Genomic DNA, 10,196 nt, shown 5'->3' with positions numbered 1-10,196 from the left:
GACCTGTGTGGCCTCTGCTTCTTTTAGTGGGCACTTATGTCAGTGGGGGCGGGGAGGGCTGGGCCATAAAAACTCCAGACCATCTATGGCTCCAGGATCTTAGGAATAATGGCAGCTGTGGCCAAGAGATGCCCCTGGAGAGGGTAGCCTGGTGACTCTTCACCCTGGCCCTCAGCCAACCAGAGGCCCACTCCTCCAAAGTGGATCCCTTAAGACTGACCCCCCGGAAAGAGAGGAAGGTGATTTCAGATGCCCCAGCCCCGCCTCTTCCCCTGCCTCCCTGGCTTCCTCTCTAGAGAACACTTTCACTTCCTGCTGCTCAGGCTCCACTCGGAACAGGTAGGGCCCCCAGGGACCAAACATCTGGTCCCATTTGTACCCACAGCTGCCTCCATCCAACCCTGCCCAGCACTACCCATGTCTGGACCTCCTCCCAAGGGTTCTGGAGAGGAGGAGCACTGCCTCCCTCTCTTCACCCCTCTTCCCTGCTTGTCCCTGAGGTGTGCTCCCCACCCCAACACCCGAGGTTGCCAGGCTGAAGCTCAGTAATTTATGTAGCTGATAATTATCCCGTTTGCACACAATACCCTAAGAGAAAGAAATGGAGCCTTCGAAATAGGGCTAGCCCGCTTATCAGCCCTCCTCCCAGGCCAGTCAGTCAAAATGCTGGGCCAGCAATTCAGGCAGAAAGATGGGGTAAGATGGGGAAGGACGGGTGGATGATGGGAAAACAGCTGGATGGTCCCTCCAGTCCCACAGGCCTTACTCCTGAGACTGCTGTGGGGAGTACCGGAAAGGGTTCACTCCGAGCCTGGAATTCCCTCTTGGTGGACACTTGGGGCTCAGGGTGGACATGGTGGAGACAAAAAGAGTAAGAATCTAACCTGTGCTACGCAGCCAGTGTGAGACAAGCCTGGCCTATATGAGGCCCTGTCTCAAAAAGAGAGAAGAGCTAAAGTTTGGCAGCTAAATGGGAGCTGAGAGGTGGTGGCTCACACCTTTAATCCCAGCACTCACAATAAAGAAGCAGGCAGGTCTGTCAGTTCCAGGCCGCCAGCCTGGTCTACATAGAGAGTTCCAGGCTAGCCTGGTCTACATAAAGAGTTCCAGGCCAGCCAGATCGACAGAATGAGACCCTGTCTCCAGAAAAGAAAACAATTTTTTAATCAAATATGGAAGAGGGTATGTTAGGGATCCTCTAAAGTCTAGGAAGGGAGGAAGTGGGTGTCACATTGCATCTGCGCAAAAGATGGTGTGAGTCAAGAGCTTTTCCAGAGCTTATCCCCTCCTGCTCTGTAAGGTCCTGATGGGAATGCTCTCCCCACCCCCGAGATACATGGGCCTTTCTCCTGGGGCCCTCAGAACTGTCTGCCACTCAGCAAGTAAAGAACGTCATGGCCACCCCAGCGAGTCATGTCAGCTCAGACTGTTATCTCTGCGAGTGAGAGCTTGAAGCAGGAGGATTGCCGTGGGTCTGGGGCCAGTCTCAACTACAGAGCAGTCCGAGCTAGTTTGAGCTGTCTCAAAAGAACAAAACAAACAAAGGAAAACCAGTCCTTGGCATAGTTGGGGCCCTCTGAGGTGTGCTCTGACCAGGTACATGTAAGAGAATTAAAATATTCTTGCCCTAGCTGAAGCAGCCTTGAGTCTTGCCTTCCTCCAGAAGACATGGCTCCAGACTTCCTTCAGAGCGTGGCTCACTGGTGCCCGGCAGCATGAGGCTAGCCCAGCCGGACATGGTGTCTGCAGCCCCTACTGAAGTGGACAGGTGAGGCTGTAGAATTGGCTCTGGACCAAAGTTCCCCCTACTCGATCCCTTCCCCAGCTCCATCTTTGTCCTTTTGTTCCTGAGCTATCCCTACACTTGGACCCCACCTCAGTGGCCAGCTTCACTATGACCCTTGACCCCCTGGAACCTGCACATTCCAGGCTGGTTTGGCCACTAACAGATGGAGCCAACAAGAGCCCACTAGGGGTCGTCACGACAGAGCCACTTCTTCGACTGCAGAGGACACAGAGGGTTTGGCAGGTCCCAGAGCTGGATGTTCAGCATGCCAAGGCCTTTCTGGAGCTGTGGCCACTGGGGGTGAGTACTCAAAGCTGGGCCTCACTTCTGACCTTGCCTGTGTCAGTTTGGATCGGGTAGGTAGGTGGTCAATGCAACACAAACTGGGCTAACCTAAAAACTTAGGAAAGTATTTTAGGAAAGGCTAGTCCCCAACTCACTGTGTAACAGACTGGCCTCAAATTTCTGATCCTCTTGCCTTTACATCCCCTGAGCGTAAAGATTACAGGTGTGTGTGGGGTGTGTGTGTGGTGTGTGTGTGTTGTGGGGTGTGTGTGTGGTGTGTGTATGTGTTGTGGGGTGTGTGTGTGGTGTGTGTGTGTGTGTTGTGGGGGATGTGTGTGTGTTGTGGAGTGTGTGTGTTGTGGGGTGTGTGTGTGTTGTGGAGTGTGTGTGTGTGTGTGTGGTGTGTGTGTGAGTGTGGTGTGTTGTGCATATGTGTGTATGGTGTGTGTGGGGAGTGTGGTATGGTTGTATGTGGTGTGTATGTGTGTGGTGTGTGGTGTGTGTGGTGTGTTGTGCATATGTGTGTATGGTGTGTGGGAGAGTGTGGTATGGTTGTATGCGGTGTGTTTGTGTGTGTGTGTGAGGGGAGTGTGTGTGTGTGGTGTGTGTGTGACAGAGAGAGAGAGAGAGAGGGAGAAAACACTAGCATGTGCAGTACTAAGTACTAGGGATGGCTGAGCCCAGTGTTCGTGCAGTCAAGGCAGGCACTCCCCCAGCTGAGCGAAATCTCCAGGCCTGTCCTATAGGGACACCAACAGATGGTTTGTCTTTCCAACAGCAAGGCTCCTGGCAGCCAGACTTTAGTAGCCCAGGGCCATCAAGACTGAGCTTTCCTCATTTCACCTAGGGTGTGGCCCTGACCTATGGTATGTGCATCCCAGGCAGGAAAAACACAGGTGCCAAGTGTCCTTGTGCCTTTGATCTGAGGAAAAACACATGGCATGGACCTGAGAGCCAAGCTTTTAAAGCTCCCTTGAGGCGGGGAGGGGCTGGAGAGATGGTTCAGTGGTTAGAGCACTGACTGCTCTTCCAGAGGTCCTGAGTTCAAGTCCCAATAACCACATCGTGGCTCACAACCATCTATATACTAGGATCAGAAGCCCTTTTCTGGCATGGAGTTGTACGTGCAAATATATTCATATTCACAAAATTAATAAATAAATCTTCAAAAACAAATAAACTAAAAACCTTACTTGGAGCCAGGCAGTGGTGACACATGCATTTAATCCCAGCACTCGGGAGGCAGAGGCAGGCAGATCTCTGAGTTCGAGACCAGCCTGGTCTACAGAGTGAGTTCCAGGACAGCCAGGGTTACATAGAGAAACCCTGTCTGGAAAAACAGAACAAAACAAATAAAGCTGGCTTGTGAGTTATACAGCACAGCCAAGCCAGCACAGAGTACCTTTACCTGAGCCAATTATCACTGTGTAATCAGGCTGTTCTAGAACTGGCCATCCTCCTGCCTCAGCTCCCAGAGTGCTAGAATCACAGGTGTGTGCTACCAAGCCCAGATGTCAGTCATTATTTCCTATAGCTCAGCATACTAATGCCTTGAACAAGACATTCCTTGGGGCTGTGCCTGGCAGCACACAAGGAGTTAGAAACAGAGGCTCAGGAGTACAGGCAGTTTTGGCTACTTAGTGAGTTCAAAGCCAGACTGTGCTACATTGAGACCCTGTCAAAATATAGATAGGTGGGTGGGATGGATGGATAGGTGGATAGATGGATGGATGGATAGGTGGATAGATGGATGGATGGATGGATGGATAGATGGATGGATGGAGAAATAGACTGATTGATTGATTCTTTGGGGATTATTAGGATAAATTTGGAGAGGACAACTGGCAGGCCACAACTGCCCCCTGGAGAGGGTGTTATCCTTGTTGTGATAAACACACTTAACAGTGGCAGGTATCATTTCTTGCACAGTGAGCAAAAGTCCCTGGCTTTAAGCCCCCGCCCAAGAGGAGGCTAGCTTTTTCCAAAGAATTTTCTCATGCTAGGTGTATGGGATATGTCTATAATTCCAGCATTTGGGAGTCTTCTGAAGGAGGGTTTTGAGTTTGAGGCTAACCTAGACTATATAGTAAGACCCCATTTGGGGGGTAAAAGAGAAAAGTTTAAAAAGAAACAACCAGTACAACGAATGTAGCTCAGGGGTCTAGGTTCAATCCTCCCCAACACTGGGGGCCAGGGGAGCCCACAAATAAACAACAAAAATCAAGATCTCCAGCAAAATCCCAAGACAGATGTTCATGAGTTAGAGAGACTTAAGCAATTGCCCATCCCTGAACCAGCCAGTAATCATGCAGTAACTCTTCCTATTGGCTAGGTCTAGTCCTGACTCCATCCCCTAGGGTCCAATCCACAGGAACTGAAAGACGGTTTCCCTGATATCACTGGGTTGCTAAACTCCCGGCTATCAGGTGCCTCCCTGATGGAAAGATAAATCTATTTGTCGATGTCCCTATAGGACAGGCCTGGAGATTTAGCTCAGCTGGGAATGCCTGCCTTAAAGGCATGGGGTTCAACCATCCCCAGAGGTGCTCAACCTGTGGGTCACAAACAACCCCTCTGGGGGTTTGAACGACCCTTTCACAGGGGTTCACGTACCAGATGTCCTGCATGTTGGATATTTGCGTTATGATTTATAACAGTAGCAAAATTAGAGTTATGAAGTAGCAACAAAAATGATGTTATGGTTGGGGGGGGAGGCGTCACCACAACAGGAGGAACTGTATTAAAGAGTTGTAGCTTAGGAAGGCTGAGAACCGCACCCCTAAATGAAAGTGTCAGCAAGCAGCAGAAAAACAACATCCGCACATACCTCCATCAAGCTGAAGTTCACCCTTGCCTCTCCTCTCCAGAGCTTCCTGGTCATCGGACAGGAACCTGGCCAGGTCCTGATGTTGAAGACAGGACCTTCATCGGGAGATATCAACACCTATCACATCCAGAAGTTTCCTGGAGGTGAAGTACCTGTCCTAGGTTTCCAGTTCACGCAGCTAATGGATGGAGAGCTATCTGCTTTGATCCCCAAATATTTCTTGACTCTCCCCAGCCTCACATGCCTCCATCACTTATTCTGAGCTTGCCCGTCCTTTGCCTGGACCATTGCAGTAACCTCCTTCCCTTACAATCCATGCTGAGCACAGCAAATAGGTATGTTCACACGTGGATGACCTGTGGTCCAACCCTACCCCAAACTCTGGAGGCCTTTGTTAACATCCTCAAATGCAAAGCGAAGTTCCGCTGTGAGCTACAGCGCTGTCTGATTCAGCCTGCTTCTCTCCCTCGTTGGCTTCTGGCCCGCACTCACGCTCCGGTTCCTGCTGCTCTGGTCTCTGTTCCTGCTAACCCAGCTGCAAGATGTTGCTCTTGTCCTTCCAACTGAACCATTCTTCCTTGAGTGGTTGACTTAGTATCTGGCCTTGAAAACCTTCATAAATAATAACAATAATAATAATGATAATAATAACCTGTGTTGATTGAAGAATTCAAAGGTTGGAACTGGAGAGATGGCTCCATGGTTAGGAACTCTATCAATATTCCAAAGTTCTCAGTACTCATGGCAGATGGCTCAAACCCCACCTATAACTCCAGCACCAGGGAATCTAGTGCCCTCTTCTGTCCTCTATGGGGACAGACATGGGCAGGCAAAACAACCATACACGTATAATCTTTAATATAATAATAAAAACAATTTAGTCTAGCCTACAACCATACATGTATATTCTTTAATATAATAAGAAAAACGTTTTAGTCTAGCCTGGGCTACATATAAAGGTCAGCACTGGCTTGAGTTACACAGCAAAACCCTGTCTCTAAAAGAACAAAAACTAAAGAAAGCTTGGCATGGTGGCTCAGGACTGTATTCTCAGGCAGAAAGATGGCCACATGTTTTAAGGCCAGTTTGGGACACATAGTGAGTTCTAGGCCATCAGATCTCAGAGGGTCTGAGGGATGTCCCAGGTATGCTGGGGATACCACTGAGTGCCTTTAGAACCCAGGGATGATTTTTTTCAGGTTTATTTACTTATTTTATGTATATGAGGACACTGTAGCTGTCTTCAGACACACCAGAAGAGGGCATCAGATCCCATTACAGATGGTTGTGAGCCACCATGTGGTTGCTGGGATTTGAACTCAGGGACCTCTGGAAGAACAGTCAGTGCTCTAACCACTGAACCACCTCTCCAGCCCCACAGAGGTGCTCTTGTCCTCTCCCATCGCAGCTACCTCCTCCTCCTACACAGGGCTTCTCTGTGTAGCCCTGGCTGTCCTGGAACTCACTATGTAGACCAGGCTGGCCCACCAGAAACAGTGAGACCCCATTTCGACAAAACAAATAAACAAAAAAACACTAAAGACGTTTTTGATGAGTCCTATCTTGTGTCAGAACTGGGATGTTAGAACTGGGTGTCAAAACATCAAGAGAGAAGATGTCAGCTCCCAGTGATGGACATTCCCTGTCTCTGAGGGAGGAGTACAGGGACAGAGGGAAGGAGAGCAGGAGTAGGGGTGTGGGAAGGCTGGGCCACAGGGGTGGTATAGCGGTGGCCAGTGGCCAGCCTGCAACTTCCCTTTCTCTTCCCCTCACCAGGTGTGTCCCTGGAATCCTCCAACCTCTGCATGCCAGACTTTCCCCACCTCCTGGCCTTTCTGTCAGCCAGCAGGTACAGGTCATCTGCAGAGGGGCGTGGGGATCTAGCTCTCCCTGAGATACCCCATCCATACCAAGGTTTCTCTTTATCTTAACTCAGGGACATTTTGCCAAGGACTCTGCTCTTGCCCACGCCTACTGCGGAGCCTGGAGACAAGCACTCAGGTGAGGTGCACTGCTCCTGGAGGGAGAGGCAGGGGGATCTCTGTGAGTTCAAGAACAGCCTGGTCTACAGAGTGAGCTCCAGGAAATCCAGGGCTACATTGAGAAATCCTGTCTGGAAAAACCATAAAGAAGAGGAAGAAAGAAGAGGAGGAAGAGAGGAGGAGGAGGGGAGGAGGAGGGGGGAGGAGAAGGGAAGGAGGAAGATGGGAGGAGGGGGAAGGAGGAGGGGGAAGAGGAGGGGAAGAGGAGGGGGAGGAGAAAGGAAGGGGAGGAGGGGGGAGGAGAAGGGAAGCAGGAGGAGGGGAGGAGGGGGGAGGAGAAGGGAAGGAGGAGGAGGGGAGGAGGGGGAAGAGAAGGGAAGCAGGAGGAGGGGAGGAGGGGGGAGGAGAAGGGAAGCAGGAGGAGGGGAGGAGGGGGGAGGAGAAGGGAAGGAGGAGGATGGGAGGAGAGGGGAGGAGAAGGGAAGGAGGAGGAGGGGAGGAGAGGGAGGAGAAGGGAAGGAGGAGGATGGAAGGAGGAAGAGGAGAAGGGAAGGGGGAGGAGGGGGAGGAGTAGGGAAGGGGGAGGAGGGGAGACAGTGGCTGCATCCACAGCTGTGTAGGAAGGGATAAGATAGACCCTGGGTTCTAACAGGATAGAGCTGGAGGGCTCAGAAGCTAGGGAGTGAGGTGGGGGGGCGGGGACTGCTTTCTTGGTCCAGAGTGAGGAGGGATGGGATGAAGCCTCCTGGTTCCCCCTGTACACCTGGGACTCCTTGTCTCTTCTGCTGACGCTCAGATCCCAGACGACTTGGCTGCATCCAGGTGGACACCTCAGGGAGGGTGCTGTCTGTGGTGAACCAGCTCTACCTGGAGACGCATGGAGGCTGGGGAACAGAAGAAACTCCACAGCAAACAGAGCCAGAGACTGGCCAGAAATACAGTCTAGGTTAGCTGGGCGGGGCCTGGGTACCTTGAGAGATGAGGGAATGGATACAGTAAGAGACCCAACCTACTTCTCACATTCAGCCCCCAGGAAGCCCACCCCACACCGGGTCTCCTGGGTGGAAGACTCTCTGAAACCGGAAGCTCACCATACTGGGCAGGAAGTGCATCATCCAGAAAGACAAGTGTATGATCCTGGACCAGAAGCTGACTCACTTGGGCCAGAAGTACACTTTCCTAGTCCTATTCTAGAAGAGGAGGAAGTGAACGACAGCTACAGAGATGACGAGGAAGGCTGCGAAGATATACTCACTGCCCACATCCGTGCTCTGGCCAGGACCCGGAGCAGCTATGTAGCCAGGCAGTACCGATACCTTCGGGCACGCCTCATCTCAGACTCTGGAAATCCCAGCCCTGGGGACCGGGCCACAGAGCTGCTTCAAGATGTGCGCCAGCATCTCACTGACCTCCAGAATTACCTGGCAAAAGACCCCGATGTCAGAGCTGTTTTGGGGAACAGGGGACCTAGCATCCCTCGGGAAGAAGATCTTGGTAATGGGAATTGGAGGAAAACTCCCCAAGGGTTTGAGGGTGCCATGAGTTGGTCCTGCATGTGTTCATATCTAATCTCTGAGTCCCCAGGGGCAAGCACACTTTCTTACACAATATCTTTTGCTTCATAGCTCCACCTAACACGTGCATCGCCCGCTAGACCCCCTCTCCCCCATCCTTGGGAGTGTTCATAGATTCCCCACAGCCTCCTAATCCCGCCTACACTATGTAGGTGGCCTGGCTCAGGAGACAGGGTGACTAGGGATCAGGGTGGGTAACCATGATGGCATTGTCCTCACATGCCCCACGCTTTGCAGGCCCCGCTGTGGAGGTGGCCCTGTGTCGAGCAGTTCTGGAGCCCCTGAAGCCCGCCCTGTGGACCAAACTCCGAACTCTCAGAGCCCAGGAACTGAGGCGACTGCGCCGGCGCCAAATAGCCTTGAGGGTAGGAGCGGGGCCCGAGGGACAGAGCCCAGCCTTGCGGAATCGCATCCACGCACGCCTCGCTCACCTACACGCGGCGTGCGCCCCGCGCCGCAAGGTGGCGCTGCTGCTGGCGGTGTGCAGCGACGTCTATGAGGGCCTGGCCGGCAGCGAGAATAAAGGTAAAACATCTGGACTTAGAGTGTTTTCATGGTGGGTACACACGTCCAGGAAAAGGGTAGCCCCCTTTGGTGGCAGGCACCCACTTGGGCCTGGGGACCTAAAGGAAGGTATCTGTGTGCTCCCCTGCCAAACTTATGACCTGTCTTCTGGTTTCCTTAGAGCCCCTGGGGGCCGATGCCTTCTTACCTGCCCTGACCGAGGAGCTGATCTGGAGTCCACATATTGGGGAAACACAGCTGGATGTGGAGTTTCTTATGGAGCTCTTGGATCCAGGGGAGTTGCAAGGAGAAGGTGAGCTCCCACTTCCGGGATGCTCTGACACTGAGAAGGAGGCGCCCTTTGATGAGTCCCAACCTCCTGTGCTTCCAAAGGGGAGGTGGGCATTCAGAGAATCCCAGAGGGCCATGATGATCTTGCTTTCTCTCCCGCAGCCGGGTATTATCTTACCACGTGGTTTGGGGCTCTCTACCACATTGCTCACTACCAGCCGGACACTGGCCGTGCACCCCAGGGGCTCAGCTCCGAGGCCCGGGCCTCCCTGCGTCAGTGGCACCGAAGGCGGACACTGCACCAGCAAGCCCAGCCCACAGCCCAGGTATCCACCTATGCAGGATCCAGGTGAAAGGGAGGGTGGGATCTGTTGCCTCTTCGACACAGCCTCCCATTTCTTTCCTCAGGAAAACCAGCCCTTTGAGGAGCCATGGGCAATAGGAGACCCATAATGATTGGAGTCCTCGGTCCCCAGCCACTTCTGAAGCTTTTGACCCATTTCCTCTGCTAAGCAAGATTCTGGAGGCATCTGGGTCAGCACAGGGGGTGGAGCAGGGAAAGGGACACGCTTTTCTGCACTGGCTGTTCCTACTTCCTCCCTTTCTTCCCCTCCTTCCGGTCTGTCCACGTGTTACCCAATGAGGCTCCCCCCAGCAAACAAACCCAGGCCCTAACAGTACTACGACTCTAACCCTCTCACCTGTCTCTTTGGGGTGGGTAGAATAAAGGCACAGTCCCCAAAGGGTGTCTGCATCCTGATCCTGTCTGTGGCTTAACCTGGTCAAGGGATCTTTATAAAAATGACAACGTGACTGGACCTGAGACGGAAGCTTCTTCTGGATTCTTCGGTGCCTTATGTAGTTAAGGGGGTGTCGGAGGTATGGGGGACATCTTGTGCTTGTGCCCCCAGCCACACAGCAGAATGGGGGCCAGGACCGTGAGGACA

The 10,196-nt window shown here is 52.5% G+C and overlaps 1 protein-coding gene across 1 annotated transcript; it reads left to right on the top strand.

Annotated features, from left to right (window-relative positions):
* Window positions 1–1,715: 1,715 nt before the first annotated feature.
* RINL (Ras and Rab interactor like) lies at window positions 1,716–9,702 on the top strand (the record flags this gene model as incomplete). The annotated part of the gene is made up of 11 exons (XM_080908609.1): window positions 1,716–1,768; window positions 1,930–2,086; window positions 4,939–5,041; window positions 6,675–6,747; window positions 6,835–6,899; window positions 7,677–7,826; window positions 7,907–8,374; window positions 8,692–8,979; window positions 9,140–9,271; window positions 9,412–9,575; window positions 9,658–9,702. 11 exons carry the CDS (start codon window positions 1,716–1,718, stop codon window positions 9,700–9,702), a joined length of 1,698 nt encoding a protein of 565 aa, XP_080764735.1.
* Between the last annotated feature and the right edge of the window lie 494 nt (window positions 9,703–10,196).

Source organism: Micromys minutus (assembly GCF_963924665.1).
Source record: "Micromys minutus genome assembly, chromosome: 32".
In the NCBI taxonomy this organism is placed as follows: Eukaryota; Metazoa; Chordata; class Mammalia; order Rodentia; family Muridae; genus Micromys; species Micromys minutus.
The sequence above is the reverse complement of the archived record's forward strand: the minus strand, read 5'-3'. Positions and strand labels throughout refer to the sequence as shown.